Source organism: Typha angustifolia, chromosome 6, assembly GCF_048772165.1.
Source record: "Typha angustifolia cultivar Huaian chromosome 6, ASM4877216v1, whole genome shotgun sequence".
In the NCBI taxonomy this organism is placed as follows: domain Eukaryota; kingdom Viridiplantae; phylum Streptophyta; class Magnoliopsida; order Poales; family Typhaceae; genus Typha; species Typha angustifolia.
In genome coordinates this window covers 3,666,434-3,691,606 of record NC_133244.1, presented here as the reverse complement: position 1 = coordinate 3,691,606, position 25,173 = coordinate 3,666,434, and the positions used below count along the sequence as shown (strand labels likewise).

The window sequence follows — 25,173 nt, the reverse complement described above, 5'->3', positions numbered from 1 at the left end:
AACCCTTGTAAGAAAGCCCGATCGTTTCCCTCCATCTCTTCTCTACGGCAGCAACGTCCAAGGCGGACGGCGACGGCTCCAAGGCTCACCATCCACTCTCACTTCTTGGATTCAATCCCCTTCTCTGTGGAAGCTCGTCTCGATTGCTTACATCGTACCTCCTTTAGCTGAGCTAAGAGATGCTTTCGTTGCTTCCCCATGCTGTTTCCATTGTTCCTCTACCATACCCGAGACGAGGACAGGCATTCCTGGCTCGAAGAAGGGGATCTATAAGAGCCGTCGTAGATGAGAAGCTTGAAACGTCTGCTGCTGTCGTTGCTTCTCGGAAAGTCTCCTTCCCGATCCTGGTATGAACCCTGAGCTTTTGATCTCTCTGATCGATCTAACGTAAAGTTGTCATTTTGATCCCAAATGAGTGTTTTATGATCGTTTCACTACTACCCATCCGTTTAGTAATACACGAGCGCTTCGTCCTTGTTGGGTGTTCCGAGGTCCTGCTCTGGGTTTAGGGTTTTGCTGCCAAATATTCAATGAGAGAATCCATGATCTTGTGTTTAGATGAATATATGAAAGGGAAAAATAATGACAAGGAAAGGGAGTAAGGTTTTAACTTTTTTGAGGCGATGTTCTATAAAAAGGTTGTGCATAATCTTTTGCTTATTCAACCCGATGATTTGTTATGTGATGGGAGCAAAAAAGTTTAACAACTCGTTTGTTGGAGATCACTGAAGAGGAGTTAGCCAAATTTTTGAGTATGAAGAGATGTGGGAAGTATGAAAAAAGATATTCCTGTGAGTGTGAAATTTTGTGCTTATCAATATTCTCCTTGTGGCTTAGTACGTCTGAAATTTGTGTTTCATGAAAAAGGAGTATCCTCTTTCTTTGATCCATAACTGTGGAAATCTCATTCCCTTATCTTTGATTTTTCTCCCTTATACTTCCTATGGGCGGGAACCATCTCATCTACTAGTGAAGTTACTGTTGCCTAATTTCTGCTACGCTACTACTACCTTGTTCTTGTGTACCATCTTCACATTGAGCACACTCCCATTTTTCAGTCCTCTTTCCTTCTCACATAAGTTTGTTCCACCAATCAAAGAATATGTAGCAACCAACAGGTCCTTACATCATTGTTGGACAATTATGAAAAATCAAAGGTTGATGCTTGGCTTTCAATCATGGATCAATGTAATATAAATGGATTCCGGTCTTGGGGTTTATGGAGTGTGCTAGATGGACATATGCTTGGTTTACCAAATGGAAGACAGTAGGAGAAATTTGGGGCTTTTTTTTAGACTGTAAATTCCTGCAGTTAGTAATCAAATTCCTGATAGGAGATTAAGAATACAGGCTAGTGAAGAGTATTCAACAGTGCAAACTAATCTGCTGCAGAAATATTCAGTCAAGAATCAAGGGAGTCCATTTCTGCTCTGAAGGCTTGGGTTGTTGCTTCTGCACTCTAGGATGGCAGAAATTTCTTGTAGGTAGCAATTTCAGCAGGTCTTTGCTAGGTTAGATCAAGTTGTTAAAGCCATGGTTAATATGGAACTATGAGATTTTGATTCACTTGGGACGATCTACGAGCATATTTTCCTTCTTTATGGGAAAAGAAACTAGGCTAAAGAAATTTGAAGGTTATGTTTTTATGAGTAATTATAGATCAATATCAGGTTTCAGCCATGGTTTGCCGGTTTGACCGATCTCGATACGGATCGGCTGATGTGGTTCGATCTGAACTCTCTCTCTTTTTTTCTTTCATTCTTTCTTCTCACTCTCTCTCTCTCTCTTACTTTCTTTATTTCTTTCACTCTTTTTTTTTTTATCTCTTTACCATATAACTATCGTTTTTCTTACAGAGAGATCTAGCTCCGGCAAACTCTGATGCATGGTTCGTCGGATTGGCCTATTCCGATACGGATCTGGATCAGCCAAATCTGATCCCGTTCCAAACTCTCTCTTTTTCTCTTTCACTCTTTTTTCTCACTCTCTGTCTTACTCTTTTTCTTTCTTTCACTCTTTCTTTTTTTTTTCCTCTCCTTACATATAATCATCGTTTTTCTTACGAAGAGATCTAGCTCTAGTGAACTTCGATGAACTCCGACGAACATCGACGAACTCCGTTATATAATTTTTTAATTTATTTCTTTATTTCTCTCAGTTTTTTTTTCATTTCTTCTACTCTCTCCCTTTTTCTTCTCTTTTCTTCTCTTTTCTTCTTCTTCATTGCATCATGGTGTTTCTTTCTTTTGTTTGATTTTCTTCCACTCACTCTCTTTTTAATCTCTTCTTCGTTTCAATTTTTATTGCACCATAATTTTTCTTTCTTTATTTTTTTTATTTTTGATAAACTTTTTTCTAAATTTTTAGAAGTTTTCCAACATTTTTAAATAATATTTAGAATTTTGTGTAATTAAAAAGTCTAATTTGATCTAGGCGATCATTACGGCCGATCCGATCGATACGTATTGATCTTGATTTTTTGAACCTTGCTTCGATGAACTCCGGTATATAATTTTTTAATTAATTTTTTTATTTCTCTCTTAGTTTGTTTTCATTTCTTCCACTCTCTCCATTTTTCTTCTACTTTCTTCTTCTTCTTCTTCTTCTTCACTGCACCATGGTTTTCTTTCTTTTGTTTGATTTTCTTCCACTCACTCTCTTTATAATCTCTTCTTTTCAATTTTTCTTGTATCATAATTTTTCTTTCTTTATTTTTTTATTTTTGGTAAACTTTTTTCTAAATTTTTAGAAGTTTTTGTTCATTTTTAAATAATATTTAGAATTTTACGAAAATTTAAAAGTTCGATCTATATGGCCGATACGTATCGTATTTTCGGAAGACCGATCCCGACGATGATCTCGATTTTTTGAACCTTGGTTTTAGTAGGAAAAATAAGTTTGAATCCCAAAGACAACAAAGAAAAGAAGAAGAGAGCAAGGATCTGAATATCGGAATTGGTATTGGTGTCGGCATTGGTATGGGTATCAATCGTCAGAAAATACCCATTGGACATTTTGTCCACTGTATTAGTCATTTCGATTTTATACTATTTTTTAATTACTTAAAACTAAAAAATGATATAAAACATAGGAAAATCCTAAAAGTTTAGAAAAATGTCGAAGGTAAGATAATCAAGATTACTCACATAAGATAACAACAACATAATATGAAGAGTGCAAGGACCATAGTTTCAAAAGGCCTTTTCGGTGACCGCTTTGGTGAGGCGGTGCACTGACTATCCCTCAAATCGGCAATGCAGCCGGCACAAGACAGGAGGGCAACCTTGGTGCTTTTGGTGGGCCCACGGTCTGCTTAGGTATTGCGGGTTTTAAGCTAACAAGGGAGGAAAAGGGAGAGACCACGTGCTTCTTCTCTTCTTTTATTCTTCTTCTACTTCCCTTCTTTTTCAACTTTTCTTTCTCTCTCTACATTGGGGACCCCCTTTTTTCAAAACATTGTGATCCTTGACATGTACTAGACTACTAGTGAGTGGGTGCATCTCATATGCTTGACATGCCCCCATTTCCTCTTATTTCTATAATTTTCACCAACGATTGCCGTGCTGGTCGACAAAGGTAGGAGCCATGCCAGTGATGTGCTGACATCTAGGATGAGGTGTGCCTGATGGACTAGTTTGCCACTAGCACATTGGAATGCCTATTCCTGTTGGCGCGCACCATGCCACTGACATGCCTTTTTTCTGTTATTGTTTGACGCTTTAGCTATGTCCAAGCTCAAGCTGAAAACAACTATTCTATCTTTCTTCCGAATCCATAAGAATGTACTTCTATTATTGAGGTCATAACTTTGGTGGTAACATTCTTATTTATTATGTGTTTCCTTTTTCCGACCACCTCTCATTTATTTTTCCTTTATTTGTTGCTGTATTTCAAGATTAACAGCTGAAGGCAACCTTCCTATCATCTTGTAGCATTCCTTTTCCACTTGCACGTAAGCCTTTGGTAGTTCATCTTCCTTTTACTCAGAATCTGTCACATCAGAGTTCATATCAGTCTGTTAGATTGTAAGGATTTAATTCCTACCTTTAAGATTTGGGTATATTTATAGTTTATACATTTAGTTTCCAACATGGAAGTACTTGTCAAGTTTCAACTTTGCACATCCATGCCATTCTTATTCAATATTGGTTATACTCATGGAAGGGAATTCTAGCTGATCTTGGTTCAACCTTGAAATCAGTCAATTTTCAGTCATGCTTCAACCCTGAAACTAATCAATTGACTGGTTTTAGGTGAGGATTAGCTGAGCTAATTGAAATGCAGTTGAAGTGGGCATGAATTGTTCGGATTGACCGAAATAACCGATCCCACACATCAGGTTGTTGTTTTGGATCCGGTCTATTAGGATCAAATTCGACCCGGATCCGATCAGGGACATCAATAGTTCATGTTCTTGACATCTCTCTTCCCTCACATTTTACTCTCTCTATCTCTCCCACTCATCTTCCCCTCGTAGTGATCGGTAAATCCCAAGACTTCGACATTCAGTGACCAGCTTCGATGACTTTAGCAACCTTCGCCGACATACAACGTCTATGGTGTGTCCTATCTTTCTGTCTTTCTCATTTTTCATTGTTTTTCTTTTCTTCCCTTTCTCCTCTCGCTCATTAGCGACTGCTCTTCTACCTTTCACCCGCTCTCAACAATCTCTTTGTATGATGCTCTTCTTTTCTCCCTCTTTCACGTCTTCCTACTCCCATGATTGTTGAGACTTAAAAGTCCGTAGATAGAATTGGATTCCAACTCTCATGGAGAAAGTTAGAGTTATCGTGGATTGTCAAAGTTAAGATGTAACCGGAGACCCAATTGTTAGATCATAGTGTGGTTTTGGGTTTTGATAGATTTGGGATGGAGGAACAAATCAGAATGGATCATGGAAAGAAGGTTGAGGCAGTGGTGTGATTGGCCTAGGGTAGAGTGGTAATGGAGATGGTGGGCGGTGGTGATGTTGAGTGGTTGTGGTCGGTGGAGAAGATGATAGAGAATTATGGGCTATTTCTTAGGGTTAAGGGAGTGAGGTTGGACACGGATGTAGGCAGCGGGTAGTCGGCCCCGTGGCTTGGAGATCGTCGAACGAGGAGGAAGAAAGTCGATCCTGCAAATTAATCAATAATCCAAGATAGTTCAGATTAGGGGCGCACCATATGTTATATAGTAGCTCCCTAATTGACTTGGTCAACCTAGCTACTATTAGCTTAGGTCTAACCGATTCAAACTAGCACTCTAATGCACCAAATTAAGGTTGCAAAAATCGGTATTGAGATCGGGATCGGCCTTTCGAAAAAATGATATGTATCGGCTGTATCGGCCGCCTGTATTAGATTGGACTATTTAATTAAATAAAATTCTAAATATTAAAAAATTTAGAAAAAATTATAAGAAAATAATAAATAATAATTACTCACATATAAAGCCTAAAAAGTAAAAATCTCTTTTCCTCCTTTTCTTTTTTCCTATTCTTTTAATTGTTACTCTGAGCTATCCCACTCTCTCCCTCACTCTTTTTTTTGAAATTTTTTTCCCTCTCTCTCCCTTACACACACACACTCTCTCTCTCCCTGATTGGCTGATTCCCTCTTCCTCTTTCCTTCAGTAAGCAGCAGTTGGCCAGCAGGGTCAAAATTTATCAATCGGCTGATTTCAGCTCGGATCGAGATCGGCTATGGCCAATCCAGATCCGTTTCGGCTGATCCATTGGTATCGGCCGAAACTGGTAACTATGCACCAAATCAAAAGATTAGGCTTGAGATCTATCCGATTACAACTCTAAGAAGCAAATAAGGTAAAAGTAGTTAAAGAAAACATAATCTAAGATAAACTTCTTAACTTAGCCTTTAGGCGCTGAGCCCAAGGTCTCCACGCCCTAATTTGGCTCGGTTCTGAATGGAACCATATCAATTTTCCTCTCTTACTCTTATACTCTCTCCAATCAATCTCTCTCTCTCTCCCTCCCTCATTCTCTCTCCTTCACATTTTTCAATTTTAAGACGCCACATGAGCAATTTATTATTTTATAATTTCTATTAATTTTCTTATTTTTAAAGATTTTTCCTGCATTTTATAACAATTTTTAGCATTTTATATAATTAAAAAATAATCTATTGTCGAAACATTTAATACGATGACCAATACAACTGATATGCCTAATATATATAATATTTCTAGGTGGTTGATCCCGATTCCTAAACCAATATCTCAAAACTTGGCAAAAGCTTTTACCTCAAAAAGTGAAACAAGTTTATTAGTTAAGAAATTTCTTTGATGTTATTATAGATAGTATGCTGATTGTATAGAAAAGTTAGATTTTAGTGTATTATGGTCATCCACTTTAAGTGTAGTTCACAAATAGATACTACATGTTGGGGGGCTTTCCCTCGTAGATAGATAGGACGTAGTCTTGCTCGATCCGGACCCTGTTCATGAAACATTTATCACAAAGGGATTTTCTAGTGAGATTGTAACTTTGGTACCTCTTGGTTCTTGCAGATTACCTTAATAACTAAATCTGCGAATTGTCTAAGGTGTCCTTACTTTATCTGCAATACTATGTTTAATGCTTGAAGCAATTCTAGGTTATGAGAGATTATATATGTATGCGATCCTCCTCCATTGGTCACTACAAAATTTTATCATGTTTAGACTTTAGATTCATCAGGAAAGTATCGTATTCATTGTTATTCTTACTCATGTTGGTCATGAGTGCAACTTACCTCATGTTACATAGTTTCCATTATTTGGAGTGTACAAGCTCTAGTAGGTCAAACTGATAGATTATAGATATATCTTCCATTGCCATATCCATATCATTACGGATTAGTTCTTTGTGATTTTTTATTTTTTAAACCGGCATGGTGTAGTTTGGTACCAAAGCTAGATGTATTCATTCACTATTCACTTGATGTCTTGAATAGTTGAATCTGGATGCTTTCCTAGTGATGCAACATAGGAGCCAAACTACTTATAAAACATACTTAGATCACCAAAAATTGTACTTATCCTCTCTAATTTGAAGGGGATGTGCATTCTACCATGTAGAACATAAATAGATTATCCAAAGAATAGTTAACTTAAATTGAAATTCAATCAAGCTATAAAAAGTGTAACTTGTTTGAATTTTTTTTTAATCTTTTTTCATCTAAGCATCTTATCTTTTTTGAATTCTTTTTATTAGGTGAATAGTTGTAGTGGGAAGATGGGGAGTGCTGTTGCCGAAGCAGCAATTTCTGCTGGGCTTCAATTAGTTCCTACCTCATTCAGCAGCACAGAGAAGCCTGGTACAACATTACATGTTCGTGGTACAGACATCAAGATACATGACCCATCTGAAACAGAACATGTCCTTTCCTCAGTAATTGATGAATTCCCAAATGTTGTAGTAGTTGACTTTACTATACCTGACGCTGTGAATGGTAAATCTTATTTCTTACTTTCATGTACTTCTAACATTTACCAAAGAAAGTAATTAGTTGCATGTTTCATTCATATGGTGTACATGAGAAGCACTTTCAGATGGGTACATATGCAAAAGGTGCCTTCCTATTGGTTTTTTTTTTAAGTTTTAATTTCACATTTCAGTTATGAACATTACAATAGTAATATATAAGAAGAATTTAGAGGTTATTATTTAATCTTGATTCATAGTTTGTGTCATAATCCAAATTCGGAATAATGACTGACCATGTATCTCAATAAAATATACAAAGCCTTAAGATATAAGAGAACTAATTATAGCAATAAGTCCTTTAAAAGAATCCCCATATGTAGAGAAAGTCAAGGATTAAGCAATCGATGCCATACAAAATAAAGTTAAAGCCACTAATGGTTTCCAAATTGAAAGTAAAACACCTAGTATGACTAAAAGGGAAAAACTAAAATCCTAACTGGAGATAGAGTCGTGGTGCACCACATTCATTCGCCAATGGTATTATTTGTGCTATATTATTCTTCGTTCTCTTTTTTTCTTCATGCAAAAGTTTAAATATATTGATCATGTTTTGAGAACAGTTTCAGATCAGGTTAAAAGAGACTTGAGTCTATTTTGAAGTCGAGGGAATAAACTTATTTTAGATCACTATAGTGACCTGTTTAGGTAACTTTAGTAGGATTAGAGAACGGTCCTTGATTAGCTAATAAAACTGACTTTTATCTCTCTCAATGACTAGAGGAAAAGACATGGTGTATTTAACACTTAATGACACCCCACGGTGACCTGACTAGATCAACTATGAGGAAAAGACTCAAGTACTATCTTGATGGTGATATTTTGTTAATGTAAATCCACGGGCATGGACCCAAGAAAGAGAAATATGTCATTTAGTAGAGATTGAGAGGTTTTGCATAATGATATTTGAGCATCTTATTAGTTTGTTACTCACATTGCTATTACTTATGTTATTATTCATGTTTTGAGCATGCTTGGTTTTATGTTAAATACTAAGTTTAATTACATTAACACTCTCTGAATTATAGGCTAATATCGAGTGACCTCTTCTTGTTTAAAACACTACAACAAGAAACTCTAAACTAACAAGGGGTCCGGAGCAGACAATATTAAATGAAAATAACAGATTGCTCTTTTCTCCTTATCCATGTCGCATATTCTGAATTACTATTGGTTATTATTAGAGAGAATGCAAATACCTTTTTTAACCTTCACTATTAATTGATTGGACATGATTTAATTGATTTTAGGTTTGGGTTAGGGTTGGGGAAGGAAGAAGGATTTGGGTTTAGGTTTGGTTTGGATTTGAGGGAGAAGAAGGGTTTGGGTTGGGGTTAATGAAGAAGTATATGGGTTGGGGTTGAACGAAGATGAAAGCTTTTGACTGGGGGAGGAGGAAGAAGAAATGAAAGGAATGAAGAAGAAGAAATAAATGAATGAAGAAGAAATAAAGAAGGTAAAAGAAGGTATTTCGGCCCTAATTTAAAATATATTTATATTCTAAAGGCATATTTTTTACAAATTCCACACATGAACTACATGTGATTATTTTTAGTCAAAAAATGGGATGCCAGTATAATGGACAGACAGCACTGCAATGCCCAATTAGTTTAGGAGGTTGGATTATAGCGTTTTAAATGGTAGGGAGTTACTGTAATATTAACCTATAATTCAGAGGGTGTTAGTATAATGAAACCTAAATATTATTCGTGTATTACAAATTGTTGAACATTGGGTTGTAAAATCATGCTTTATGGATTCTGATTTTCACTTGCTATTATATCTGTATAGAGTAGGTCCAGTTATAGAGCTAACGTGGTTGCTTATCAAATTCTTTAATATTTTCATATGATGATCTGCGTGGTGAATTTATGTGGTGCACCGGGACGTTATCTCCATTTAGGATTTTAATTTTCCACCTGGTCGTACTAGTTGTTTTAGTTTCACTTTGGAAACCATTAGTTGTTTAACTTTATTTTGTATGACCTCGGTTGCCTAATCCTTGACTTTCTACATTGGAGTTTATTTTAAATTGGAGTTATTGCTATAATTAGTTCAAGACTTTATGTATTTCAAGGTATATGGCCAGTTATGATTCCTAATTCCACGTTGCTAAATTTTTTGAGTGTAATCTACATATATGTATTTCAAGGTATATGGCCAGTTATGATTCCTAATTCCACGATACTAAATTTTTTGAGTGTAAGCTACATACGAGCGAAAACAAGGACGTAGGTACCAATACATTATATTATCACATTTTTTTTTGATTTAAAGTGACATCAGGCAACATAAATAGTATTAATAAAGGCAAAGTAATTTTCAGGGTTCTTTACATTGTCTTTTGAAATGTTCTGTTAAAAAAGATTGGCTTCATTCTAAAGCATGCCTTTTTGATTTAATATCCAGCTAATGCTGAACTTTATTGCAAACTTGGTGTTCCCTTTGTAATGGGCACAACTGGTGGGGACAGGCTGAAGCTTTATAGAACTGTCGAAGATACAAATACTTATGCAGTCATATCTCCACAGATGGGAAAGCAGGTAATGTTTAGTCTTATAAGGAACCACATGTCATTATATAAATAGAGATGTAACGTAGAGATGTAAAGTAGAGATGCCTCCTTGTTATTCTCCTAAGGTTTTATCTTTTCTTTTTGCACTAGGTTGTTGCATTTCTTGCAGCCATGGAAATCATGGCCAAGCAGTTTCCTGGGGCTTTTTCAGGTTATAAGTTGGAGGTACAATTTTACTATTGAGATTCTCATATATGAAACATCCGAGTTCAGATTTACTGCTTCTGGGAAGAAATACAAAAAAAAAACAGATATCATGTAATGCGCTCTTCATTGAATGTTCTAAATTTCTAATAATATCCTGTTGAACTGCTTCTCTGCATGCTTGCAAACTAAAAATATTTTACTCCTTAATTATAGAACCATTAGTGGATATTTTAAGTTAAAAAAGTATTTGTCTTTGCATTTTCTTGCCCATTGCAGACATTCCTCTACCTGTCAAATTGAGGCCCTCATATAATTTTTATTTATTTATCCACATTGTTGACTTTCCATTATGAATGGAAAGGTTCTTTTTTTCCAACAATGGAAGAAGTAACTTGTAAATAATTGAACTTCGTGCTAACTTAGCAGAAAAAAGTGCCAAGTGCATATTTATTTAATTTCTTCAAGATTTTCATTCAAGCTTTGTGATCATTGAATTTCTCTTAAGTATTTTTGAGGTGTTATGAAATTCTTATTTTACTTGTGCTTTCATATGGCATGCTGGTTAGTGTATGTTATTTGCCTAACAATTGCCTTTTTTTGATGTGAAATAATTAGATTCTTAGGATTCTAGTAACGATGATAGTGAAAGAAAGAGAAAATGAATATGATTTTACACCAGCATTCTCAACTAGGGTTTCACACCCAAAACTCTCATTAGAGATCTCAAATTTTTTTAATTTCTTTATTAACTCCAATTGAGTAAAAAGCTAGCCTATATATAGACCTTACAAATGACAATAAACAAATAACACCATTTGCGAAAAAACAAATATAACCCTAAACACCACAAATATCAAATGTATAATAAAAATAATTGACTTAAGATTAATTTCCTGAATGAGGAACCACATTGATACATACGTCTGTGTAATATGTCATTGATGTTCACATCGTATTTCCTGAATGGGAGAGAACTCGACTCTATTGAGCATGTTTTTCTACAACATTCAAATTGTTCCAATCTCACAAGTTCCTGACACTCCAAGTCACTTCAATTAAGCTAAATATCGTTATATTCGAGGATAGGTTTCACATTTTCATCCTCAAGCAAGTGTTTCACACCCAAGTTTTTCTAATGACAGGACTTGTACTTAGTGATTTCGGGTAATGAACTGAGATTTTCCTCATATTGCTTGAGCATTCAGATTGCTTTTACCGTTCTCAATCAAGCTAAGTATTATAATGCTTAGGGATATGTTTCACACCTTCACTCTCAAGCTAAAGTTTCACTCATTAAGCTAGGGTTTCACACCTAAGTCTTCATGATGTCAAGACTTGTCATCAGTTTAAGAAAGGGCACTGATCATGGGGACGAGAGAAGAAGTTGATGGGGACGTAATAGCGATGGATTGGGGTTGGTGGCTACAAACAGGCAACGGAGTTCAAAGATGGCATTGGCTGTGGCGGAGAGCGGGGTTGGCAATGTCGGCGTCCATGGAGAGCGACACTGGTGATAACGACATTAGCGGAGAGCACTATTGATGACGACAATATCGGTGGAGAAGTTGCTGACTATGGAGAGTTTGGTGAAGGAACATATTGGGTTAGGATTAAGATAGATTTAGTTATGTTGAGGTTAAAGATGACTTAAGGCTAAGGTGGGAACAGGGTTGGAGTAAAGCTAATGGGTCGGATTGGGTTAGGTGCTAATAGATTTGGATAAGGTTGAGTTGGTAAGTTGAATTAGTTTGAATTTAGGTTAGTTTGGGTTCAAGTGGGTTTGAGTTTACTAGGTTGGAGAAGGTGAGATCATTTTGGTATTTTGTAAGTTAAAATTTGAAAGTTTGGTAGATATGGTAAGGAAGAAAAGAGAGGGGAATTTGATACTTTGGTGGAAAAATTTAAAATTCAAATTTTGGTATAGGCTTTGGTAGTTTTTGGATAGTTAGGATTTGTTGAGAGGGTTAGAAAAAAAGATTCATTAAAATCCCACAAAAAGCATAAGCAACTAGAATCTGAAATTTAAAAATTCAAAAATTCAAAATTCATGAAATTCAAAACTTCAAAAAGTTGAAATTTGAAAATTCAAAATTCTTTCAGGTGTGATTTTTTTTGTTCACCTATGATAAAGAAGGTTGATTTAGGTAATGATGGACTATTGGATGATGCACGAACACTTCACGTTTGGTCGGATCTTGCTTTTCAATTTCGGAATGATGATTGATTCTTCTCATTCCTTCACAACGGCAATCTCCTCATGCGATGATTCGCCATTCGTGATGCAATTGTCGAACAAAGGACAAGTGTGGAGCGACATAGAATTTGGAAGGTGCTGTCTATACACAATGGAATTGGTGATAAAAGTTAGGGAAGATGAGTAGTACGGGTAAATTAATGGGCAACAGAGATGGAAAATATGGTTTGAAAAAAATTTGAATCCTAAAAAACTATTGCTTTGATACCAAAATGATATGAAATAATTGGATCATTAGGATTCGAGGAATGATGATGGTAAAAGAAAGAGATAAAGAATGGGGTTTCACACCTCCATTCTCAACTAGGTTTCACACTCAAAACTCTCATTGGTGATCTAAAAGAAAATTCATTTCTTTATCAACCCCAATTGAGTAAAAAGTGGGCTTATATACCTCACAAATGACAATAAGTAAATAACACCTTAAACAATTGCGAAAAAGTAAATATAATTTTAAACACCATGAATAGAAAATGTATAATAAAAATAATTGACTTAAGATTAATTTCCTAAAGGAGGAACTGTACTGATACATGCGCCTGTGTAATGTCACTAATGTCCGCATCACTTTTCCTTTCAAAGTGTAACAACTCTATCAGAGATGTATGCTATATATCCACTGAAAAACAAGTGAGGAACACAGTTGCGATCTACTTTGTACTTAATACATAATTTTTATCTTTTATGTCTTCTTTTAGGAAATGTGGCACTAATAAAAGGGGGCTATTAATTTTCTTAGGTTCTCATTTTCAATTTTCCTAAATTCTAAGTGCTGAGTAGAGGTAAAAATGGATCCGATACGGGTCAAATAATGCTCAATCCACATCGAATTCATATTTTTGGTTTGGATATAGATGTTGAACGGATAGAAGGTTTATGTTAAGTTGTAAAATATCTGTACTCTCTTGGAATCAACACAACTCCTAAGTGTACATTAGTGTATTCTTAGAAGCAAGTTGATGATATGACAAGATAATGTTACTAGATTAATGAGCGCATGATACAACTAGATTTCTCGTGATGAGAACTTTCAGAACCAATATATGAAATTCAATTCTATCCCCTTTTTGTTTTAAATGAAACCATAAAATTATTGTCTCAAACTGGTATGTCATCACAATCATCAATAAAGCTCTATATAGACAAGATGTGACTAGGAAAAAAAAAATTCAAACTTTCATTAGTACATAATGGGTGCTCATTAATTCTCTTTTCTATAATTCTGAACTACTCTTTAGGATTTGCGTAAGTGTAGAAATCTTACAATCTTACTTCAAGAACAAGAACCTGAAATTAAATTGGAAGGAGTTCATAGACTTACCAATTTATGACCACTTAGTATGTCAAAGTCCATGTAATATTTTCATATTCGTATTTGGAATTCTTAAGTTCCATAATACACTGATATTTTTATGCCAATTTGAAGCCACGGTCAAAACTCGGAATACTTATAGTTTTGATCAGATTTTGGTGGTATTAGTTGATACTAGGCCTTTCAGGCCACGTATTGGTCAAACAGATCTTGATGATGTTATGTATAGCAATACCAGCAAGTTCTATATATCCGAGGAAGTCCTGTAAGGAAGCAAAAATAATTTTCTCAAACAAATATATTAATGAAGTTCAGCATTTCGATATACTTTTCTGTTACTAAAGAGTTTATTAGTTCGAAGCAGTACAGTAGCTAGCTATTCCTCTATGATTGCAATGAAATTTTCACCACCTAAGATAAGTATGACTGATGGCAAGATGCCTTGATCCAATGATGGGAATTTCAATTCTCATCAAAAGATATATTTTACTTACTTTCTATTCCTATTTTCTTTGGTTTAGAAACCAAATCCAACATTAATCATCTTAGGTAGCAAGATGAAGCTAGATTTTGTAAGGGTTATTCAATTATTCCATGTGGAGATAACATTCTGTGCTATATCTATGTAAGATACTCTAAAATGTAGGCTTTTGGGGTAGATGATAGATCATTTACTTCGACTCCTATGGCACTCTTAACCTGGTAGATCTATTTTCTATCTATTCTTGACAATTGAAACAATTTTGGCCCCTAAATTGAATTAACTAATGCCAATTAATGCATGTGTTGACTAATATAATTGCTAATCTTAACAAAATAGATGTTTTACAATATAATGTAATGTTAGAAGACCCTAATGTAAGCTTTGATGGCTATTTGGGAACCTAAGACATTCAAGAACATATTTAGAAGCAAGCTACTGCATGCCAATGTGCCAGAGTCACACTTATATCTAGTCTTGTCATGGCACATGCCATTGGCTCCACAATCCTTAATATCAACTAAATTTAGGATGTTGTTGAAGGATATATGAGAGCCTGAAACTTATCTAAGGAGATAATAAAAGAAATGAAAGGCAAATTTGGGAGGGTACTTACAATATCTGTATAGACTTGTGTAGGGGCAACATGGGACACTAGTTATGGACTCGGTATCTATCTACTGTTCAAATGGGGCTGGTGGTAATGTCATATTCTGGAAAAAAATGGACATGAATTGTTCACCATGAGGGATTTTCACTTGCTTGATCTTTTACCTATTGTAAATGAGGCCCCACATAAGATAAGAACTTGATGATGACCCTTAATTGTGCTATTAGTCATAAAATGGGTTGTCTGTGTTTTGTTGAAGAGAAATTTAGTTTTCTGTGCTTGGATTTCTTTTCATAGATTTTTGTGTTATCTTTATGCTGTCTTACCTCCACAAGTTGCTGAATTGAAACTTCTGACAGGTGATGGAGTCGCATCAGGCAAACAAGTTGGACACATCTGGTACAGCTAAAGCTGTTGTTTCCTGCTTTCAAAAGTTAGGTGTATCATTTGATTTGAAAGAGGTATTTAAGAACATTATCTCTATCCTAATATTCATCTTTTCTTTTTGTAGTCAACTGGTAGGTTTCTTCAGCTTACTTCATTAATTATTTCATTGCCATTTGAATCAACCGCAAAATTAGTTCTGATCCCATCAGTTATTTTGAATTTATTTTCACAATTCTTGATAGAAGACAAGTAATTAGCTTTCAAATATAATGACTGCTTATACTGAAGATAAGCTTTTGTCTGTGAAACAATGTATTTCAGTAAGAACTTCTGAAACATTTTGTGCTTTAATCTCAATATCTTCATGCTTAATTGAGTGGTTCCGCTGCTTATAATTTGAGTGGTTCCTGATGGCACTTAAATCCTTGGGTATGATTATAGGGTGAAGTTCTGTATATTTGATATAGTACTTCCACCTCTTTGCAGTTGTCCAGGTTCTATTGAAAAAAGATAAGGTTATTTCTTTTTCTGACAAAAAGGCCACAACCCTGTTTTATTGAAACTTAAAAACTAACTTCCATCACAAAATAGAAGTCAACACAAAGAAACCTGTAGAGTGTCCCCAATTACAACAGAGCTTCCTAACAACAACGAAAATACCACCACCACAAAGCCTATCTCAAGGCTAGAAAACAAACCAAACAACACAGCAATTTCCCCTGAAATAGAAGTCAACGCAAAGAAACCTGTAGAGTGTCCCCAATTACAACTGATAGCTTCCTAACAACAACCAAAATAACACCACCACAAAGCCTATCACAAGTCTAGAAAATACACCAAACAAAACAGCAAGTTTCCCTGAAAACACAAAACACCCACCCTACTCACCAGACCAGCAAGACAAGTTACATCAGTATCTTTTAACATCCAAAGTCCAACAACAGTAAAGCAACTAATCAATGACACATCAAAATGACAAAATATAGCACACACGTGTCAACACGGCAAATTTTGAAAATAGAGGACACGGACATGGTGAAATAAATAAATAAAAAAATAAAAAAATATATATTATTGATATATCTAAAGTAAAAGTTTGTAATCTAATAGTATTAAATACACATACATCAAGCTATAAGAACTAATAAGTATCATTCAAAAAACTAAGAAGTATACATCAAGCTATAAGAACTAATTTAAAGATAAGAACAAAATTGAAAGACAATTAAAAGTGTACAAAATTTTAAAAAGGTATCAGATTATTATTACAAGCCCTAAAAGTACACAAGCCCTAAAAGTACAAAACATGTCCAACTGTCCAAGTAATTGAGTTCCACGGAAGTTTAAAAACTAACAATCATTACAAAATAGCAACATAAGGTAGATCATTCATCTTCAACTGCCTCATTGCCTTCATCAACAAACATTATAGTCTCCAAATCCGGTTCATCAATTGAAAGATTAACAAACTCCAACATTCCTGCACAAAGGAATCATAAAAATCTCCTCCGACATCTCACATCTTGGTGTCCTCTCTCAAATAATCTAGAGACCTCCTTGCTAGAAGATGAATATTAGTATGCATATATACTAAATCTTCAACTCCCTGTGGAATTATGTTGTTCCTTTTCAATGAATGGATGAAAGAATATGTGCTCTAGTTCCTCTCACAACCTGAAGAAGAGTAAGATTGCCCAAGTAATCTAAGTGCTAAATTATGAAGAATAGGAGCAGAAGTACCATGAGCAACCCACCACATGTTTGGATCAAACTCATTTCTATTTATTATCGAATCATACTCAGCAAAACTTTTGGTTGATATGGAGAAACTAGTATACTCTTGGTATGCCATTTTTCGTTCTTTTGCATTTGGAAATAACCTTCTTAAGCATTTATTTCTCATATTAGAAATTTTTAAATCTTTATGCGATGGTACATAATTTGGATCCTCTTGAATCCATGATGAGCTATAATACCTATTAACATAATTATCTAATTAGTAAACAATAGCAATGAAAGAACAATACAATTTTTAATCATAAGAATGAAGACTATAGAAATTAAATTAACCTTGGATTCGAAGAATGTGCTAAGCAATGTAATGGTGTATTGCTCTTGTCCCATCTATCCGCTAGGATCTTGTGCACCACTGAATAAAAAATCGATTCCTCGCTTTCTTTCTTGTTTTCATGTATAAATATGACTGTCTTTACCTTTTCAATCATTGTATCCCACATTTTATATATCAAATGTAAGCATGGTTTATCTGTGTCTGCAACCCGTAGTATATTGTATATAGGCTTTGTGAAGGCAAGTATATATACAATTTTATCTCACCAAACGTCATCGAGGACTTTATCTTTGATAAATTTTGCTTTGCCAATACTATCTTTCCTATAAGAACTCTATTTATCACTGATTACCATTGATTGGACACCCTTCTTGATCTTTCTGAATCTTTTTAACATTATAATCACTGAAGCAAAACGAATCTCCGTAATAGCAAGCAATTTTAAGTTGACAAATTCATTAAAAATAGCCAACCTAATTGAATGTTGCATGATAAAATTTTTTATGCACATTACATCCCCTGTAATTACTGTAATCCAGCTACACTCATCAAACACAATCTCATTTGTGTCAGTGTTTTTTGCTGCACATATGTTCTTTAAAGCTAGGTTGAGAGTGTGAACTACATATGGAGTCCAAAAAATGTGAGAAAATCTTGCTTCAAGAAGCATCCTTACTGCCTTACAAACAGGTGCATTATCCGTAACCACTTAGACTATATTATGAGGTCCAACATCTTTAATGATTTTAATGATCAAATTAGAGAAAAAAATTTTATTTTACAATTCACAGCTCTCAAGAACATAGGCCCACTCTTAGTACCGCTAAAAAATTTATAAGCGGTCTCCTCTGTGCATCAGTCCAAACATCACATACAATACTCAGCCTTTTCTCCCCCATGTGCTTCTAATAGGGTTTAGCAACATTTCAATATTTGCTCTCTTATTGAAGTAGTGTAGTTATAAACATATTGTAGACAGGGGGCACAAATCCAGAAATATTATTATTTGCTGCAAATTGAAAGACTCTTACATAGTAAGGGTTCTCTGCCAGATGAAAAGGCAACCCAGCTGAATAAAACATTCTTGCAATCTCATAATATACTTGATTGCGAGCACCAGAATTAAATGACTTCTCAATAGGTGATGTAAATATAGTATGAATGCAATGTTTTGGAGAACAATCGAACCAAACAAATAACTAAAGAAAAATATAGTAAGCAATAACTGATAAGAAGTTAATTGATTAAAAGGATCACTACTATATGGAAGGAGGAAAACCACTCAGATAAGACAGTAGCTTTCTCAACTCTTAACTAGGTACGTTGATAGTAGAAAGCCTTAAAATATGGTGTAAGAAAAGACTTTAGAGTTTAGGTTTACCAATAAAAGCAATAGTAATGTTTTTACTTTGAAACCAAATTCTCTTCACGTTCGGGCACCCAAAGATTCTCTTTCACTACTGGAATCTTCTGGATAGCAGTAGTAACCAACGAAAAAGTAGAGATTGAAGAAGGAGAGAGGTTTAGAGAGGAAGTAGATGAGATTAGAGAAGAATCTTAAGATAGAGTAGAAGAAAGAGAGAGAAAGAAAGAGAGAGAGAAGAAGAAAACTGCAGGAGAGAAAATAAGTGATTTTAAATAAATCTTGTTCCAAATCGTTCCTTGTTTCTCATGCAATAATCCTTAAATAAGTTAACAACTTTGATTATAGCTGATTCTAATAGGAACTTATTTCCTAATAAGACTCTAATTGATCATCTTACCTAAATTGACTAACCCAATTTAGGTAATAAATTAATGTGGACATCTCTTACATATAAACTTACCATAATTATCAATTGAGATTCTAATAGGAATTTATTTTCTAATAAGATCCTAATTGATAAGGTCTTACCTAAATTGATTAACCGAATTTAGGTAATAACTCAATGCGGACATCCCCTGCATATAGGCTTACCATATCTATCAATTGACTAATTAAATTGATTATTTGAATTAAGAATCAACTCAACAAATTAAATGTAAAAATAAGTTGAGCCTAATTAAATCAATTGGACCAAAATTCGACTCAAGTAACTTTATTTTGGTCAAATTGAAGATTATGCCCACATCAATAGGTGTCAGTCCTGTTGCTTTTTTTTTTTTCTTAATGTCCCTCCTATATCAAAACCTACACCTCCAACCGAGTTACTAGAAGATGTCGTTTGTCCAAATTTTGGCAAAGGAATTTGTTTAGGCATCGAATTTTTAATTCTCAACTCGGCCATATCAACAACCCTTTTCATTTCCATAACATGTTCACTACTCACTTTTGGACAACCTCTAATTCCATGCCCACTAATTTTTAGCAAATGAGCCTTTACTCATGATATGATCCCTTGTAGACTTGTTGACAATAATTGCATCTAAAATTATGATTTCCTCCACCTTCTCTCAATTTCTCCATCTTAGTAACATATCTCCATAAAGGAGTATTATCATCCACAGAAGATGTAGTATTTTGATTAGAATCAGGACTATTTTCAGATTTTATTTTTTTTAACTGCAATAAAACTATATTAGTAAAGAGATATGTATTAGCAGATTAACAATTTAACAGATAGAGAAGCTTTAATATAATTTAACAATTTAATAACAGAGATTAAAATAACTAATATAAATTAAAATAATTTAACAGAGAGAGAGTGAGATAGCGAGAGAATGAGAGAGAGATCGTGAGAGAGAGAGAGAGAATGAGAGACAACGAGAGAGTGAGACATCGAGAGAGAGAATGAGAGAAAGGGAGGGAGGGAGGAAGAGACAGAGACAAAGACAGAGAGAGATAATGAGAGAGGGAGGGAAGGAGGAAGAGACAGAGAGAGAGAGATAGCAAGAGAGACAGAGAGAGAATAAGATAAAAGGAGGGAGGAAGAGACAGGGAGAGACAGAGACAGGGAGGGAGGAAGAGACAGAGAGAGACAGAGACGGAGAGAGAACCTGCGTCCTTGCCGTGCTCAGCTTGCCGCGCTCGCTCAGCAGCTTGTCGCGCCTTGTATTGTTGCTTAACAGCTGCTCGAGGGTTATAGGGCTTAGATCGGACGATTCGTCGCTCAATAGTGAAGGTGAGAACGACGATTTGAGTTTCAGGTTTTATTATCGTGTTTGGATCGGGTTGATAACATTTGACCGAATCTGACCCGACCTGATCTGTTAAACATTATTTAAAATACCGTGTGTCCTTGCCCGTGTCCCAACAGTGTCCGATATTTTTTATTTTGGAAACTCCGGACATGTGTCCGACACGTGTCGGACATGGACACCTCCTGGGGGAGGTGTCCGTGCTTCATTGCACAAAGACAGCAGTTCTAAAGACTATCTTTAGTTGTCACAGGGTCCTCCATTGCATCTCCTAGTAGCAGCCTCCTAGCCCTTTTGCAGCCCTCTTCATCTTGAATTTCTGCCGAGCAAAGAAAAAGAGAGGTAATGTAAGAGAGCTCCCTCCAAGAGTTTGAATAGTTCTTAAAACTTCTCCTAATCCTTTTCAACCAGGTACTCCACACAACAGTTGCCAACCAGTTCTTAACATTCTTATTTAATTCTCTATTGTAAGAACAAATATGAATCCTCATAAGACCAGTCATCTGCTGCAAAGTCTGCTTAACATATGTCTGAGGAAAAGATGATCCACATGCTTATCTTTGGCGCATAGCACACATTGTGAACTTCTGGACCACCCCCTTCTCAGCAAATTATCCCTAGTCAATATTTGAATATGGCAGACTAACCACAAAAAGGCTCTGACCTTAACAAGTACTTTCATCTTCCACAGTTTTGGTAGGGATTTATTAGAGCCCCACAACTAATCACATTATTAATCATCTGTTGCTCTTCCAACAGTAAAGAATCAGAATTTCCTATATCTCAGATTTTAGGTATGACCATCCCATTCCTCAGCAATGACCAGAACCTCATCCTGCACCACAACAAATAGATTAGTAAAACTAGTAACTAAACTCACTCATTAATCCAGACGTCAGTCCATAATTGAATTTTTTTCTCATCTTTAAATAGCCAACTGAGCCCAGCTTTGAACATCCCACCTGTCTATAGAACGCCCCTTCAAAAGGGGGAAATTCTATTTGAATTACCTAGTTTAAAAGAGTCCTGTTTAAATTTCCTATAATATCTTTCCATCACAATAGAAGCCTAGGGCTAATTTTCCAAATTCAACAGTCTCACACCATTTAGGAAGTAGTCTATTATTCATAACCTGTAAATAAGTAATCCCTATCCCTCCGTACTCTTATGTTTTTTTTCCAACTTCCAATTGACTAAAGAATAATCCTTCTTCTCTTCACTACTTCCTTTCCGCAGAAAAGTACTTACTGATTTTATCAATTCTATTTTTGACCCAAGCTGGCATATAAAGGAGAAATAATATATGTAACTGGAGCTTAAAACCAAGTTGATAAGAGTACTTCTACCTCCAAGAGATAGCATAGCAATTTCCTCTTCCAGCCTGATAGTCCTTTTTCAATTTTCTCAATCACATAAGCCAATATGGCTTCCTTAGTTTGCATTATGCAATGGTAACTTTCAAATATTCTATAGGCAACTGTTCAGTTTTACAATTCAAAAGCTCAGCAAATTCCAAGCCTTTGTCATGGTCATTGTCCAAATAGATCAAACAAATTTTGTCAGAACTATTTTCAGTCCTGAAACTGCCTGAAAGTAGGGAAAAAAAAAATAAAGTTCAGCACCATAGCCTCCCTCTTATAAGCCTTTTGTTAAAATCAAAGTTTTATCAACATATTGGAGATTGATGATCCCTCTCTGTTTGATATCTTTCCCAAACCTACTTATCGAACCACTTTGTTTAGGCTTCTTAATCATCACCCTGTTCAAGCTATCTGCCACCAACAAAAATAGGTTGGGGAAAAAAGGATTCCCCTACGGTAAGCCTTTTTTACATCTGAAATACTTGCCAAGTTCGCCATTAAAGTTAACATTTGAAGATTTTGTCGACATTGCTTGCATTATCAAACACTGGTCGGCCAGTCTTCTGTCCTCTGTCCTCCGTCTATTTGAAATCAATCCACCCATTTTTCAGGGAACCCTCTTCATCTAAGAACATCAGCCAGAAAATCCTATGTAATATTATCATAGGTTTTCTTAAAGTCCAACTTAACCAAAATGCCAGCACATTTCTTCTTCTTATTCCACATATCAACTCATCGGGCCATACATCATGCCATCAAGGATAAATCTCCTTTTTCTTATATAGAATTTTGATAATCATCTATCAGTTGCCCAATTACCCTACTTAGTTTATTTGTAAGCACTTTGATCACAATCTTATTACTGCAATTTAGCAGATTGATAGGTCTGAACTTCTCTATCTTCTTAGCTCTATTCTTCTTAGGAATTAAATAAAGCATAGCATAATTAAGGCTCTGAAGATTCCAACTTGCCTCAATAAAACTCACTAAACAAATTTATCACATCTTGCTTAATCAGAGCACAAAAGTGATGGTAAATTTTGATTGGGTTTGGGTTTGTTTCTTTCCTCAAGTGGATAGTTTGATTAGGGAACTATATATGCTATTTTACTTTGACTTTGGAAGGCCATAAAGTATTTTCTTCTCTCTCAAGTTGGCCAAATTAGCCAGGGGGTTAGGGTTTCTCGATTTCTTCTCTTTTGGTCTATTAAACTGCTGTGGTGTTGCTTATTATGATTTGTCAGTCCGGAACCTATCAGATTTCCATTACTGCACTCACACACCGGGCCAAACCACTTCATCCTCTCCATGGGCCAAGGAGAAGAGGGATCATGAATTTGGACGCTTTCCGATGCATGGCATAAAAGGTGTTGCTGCATCTTGAGATCCTACTTGCCATGTTCCGCAGCATTGTCCTCCAATGGATCTTGAATATGAACCCGCAAAACCGTCATAACTCATAACTCTCATCTCCAAAAGATGAGGTCATAAACTATGACATGGTTTATATCAGATTCTTGTGCCACAAGCACAACCCTTGCTAATCAATGATGGGCACATTGCATGGCCATTGGTAAGGTTTGACATGCCCTAGAATAGGATTCTTCTTTTTTCTCCTCTAAATGGCCTAACTTGCTATCCATTGAGTTAATACATATCAGTTGGGCTATAAAATATGGAAATATACATTTAAATCTACATATTGTCTTAAAATAAATTTCCTCTACTGGAAGCATGCTAATGGACATCTAAGAAAATTGGATTGAGATGAATCTTTGTTGACCTACTTAATCCTAATCTCAGTTTTCCAATGTTTCACAAAGTTCATAAAGATTCATAGTTTGTTCAAATGTATGTTGAAATGATTGGGGAAATAAGTTTACCACATCTCTTATCTGAAATTTGATTCCTAATTTCCCTGTATCTAGTTTTAAATGCTTGATTAATTAAGGAACCTCACTCACCACATCCTAGGTTCAGTTTCTTTGGTTTCAAAACATGTACTCACCTGTATTTTTCTGTTTTTAATTGAAAAAAGAAAACTTGATATCTGAGCAAACTTATGGCCAAGTTGGTGGTGCAGGTATGGCACTTGATATGGGCCATGTCACTTGGCACTCCTTGCTTGATATATTACTTACAGATCATGCCATCATGGGTTCTTTATTTATTAATGTTTCTTGGTGTAACATTGTCATAAACCTCTAAATTTTAAAATCTTTGTTTTGAAAGTAATTCAAAGCATAATTTTACCATAACATGTTCTGTCCTATACAAACAATTCTGATGTTAGCATTTCAAAATATTTAACTGTCTTAAACCATAAGAAGCTTTTATCTGCCTGCCTGAATAGCATCAGCTAGCTTTAGATTGATAGTTTTACTCAGTTTTGACTGAAAATTTTAAAATATTGATGCTTCCAACACTACGTGTTGTGGTGATGCTTTTATTGTGTAGAAAAAAACAGCACACAGTTTATAAACTATAGTACATTTGACAGCATGTTCTGATTTTCTATTGATTTGTTACATATATATTTTATAATCCTTTTCCTTTTCCTGTTTACCAGATAAAACAAATCAGAGACCCTAAGAAGCAACTTGACATGGTTGGTGTACCTGAAGAGCACCTGGCAGGGCATGCATTTCACCTATATCATCTCACTTCACCTGATGAAACGTAATTTCACGTCCCATAAAAATTTAATTCTTCTTAATAATAGTTTCTAGTACCTCCAACACTTCGCTGCACATAAAAATAAATTTGTTTATCAGAGTTTCATTTGAGTTCCAACACAATGTTTGTGGGCGTTCAATATATGCTGAGGGAACCATTGATGCTGCCATCTTTCTTCATAAGAAGGTATTCAGTCAGTTTGTTCTTAGTTACTATTTAGATATATTTTGTGGTTTTTTTAATGATATTAGGAAACAACTAAGTTGAAGCTCTTGTGCTCGGGCAGGTTAAATCTAAGGCTAATAAGAGAATATATGATATGATTGATGTACTGCGAGAAGGTGACATGCGTTGAGCTCTTATTAATTTGTACTCAGGTAAATACAAAATACAACTGTGTACTTTTTAGTGTTGATCTCCATTTTACATTTTCAGCGATCATATTGACTTTTCTGTCTTGCAGATCAGACATGTTTACTGATGTCTCTCTTTAAATCTTTAATCTTATATCTCAGTGATAAATTCCTGACTGACCGAAGGCAGTGAAGTTGTTCTATATAGACTTATCGGTAGTAGATTGGCAATCTTGTAATATCATCCACCATCTTTCTGGTTGTCTGCATGTTATGAGGTGTTATCAAAACTTAAAGGGATATCTTTGAAGGTTTTGTTACTTCATTTTATTATATTACTAAGGCCAGTTCCAAATCTTTTTATCTA

The 25,173-nt window shown here is 35.2% G+C and overlaps 1 protein-coding gene across 2 annotated transcripts; it reads left to right on the top strand.

Moving 5' to 3' along the window:
* On the top strand, positions 1-25,173 carry LOC140761077 (probable 4-hydroxy-tetrahydrodipicolinate reductase 1, chloroplastic). 2 transcript variants are annotated; one of them, XM_073098261.1, is made up of 9 exons: positions 1-347; positions 7,193-7,430; positions 9,872-10,005; positions 10,128-10,202; positions 15,201-15,302; positions 24,347-24,456; positions 24,552-24,639; positions 24,740-24,830; positions 24,969-25,173. In XM_073098261.1, exons 1-8 carry the CDS (start codon positions 180-182, stop codon positions 24,806-24,808), a joined length of 984 nt encoding a protein of 327 aa, XP_072954362.1. In that variant the 5' UTR covers positions 1-179; the 3' UTR covers positions 24,809-24,830; positions 24,969-25,173. The 2 variants fall into 2 exon arrangements, with proteins under 2 accessions (XP_072954362.1, XP_072954363.1); XM_073098262.1 differs by having other exon boundaries at positions 24,917-25,173.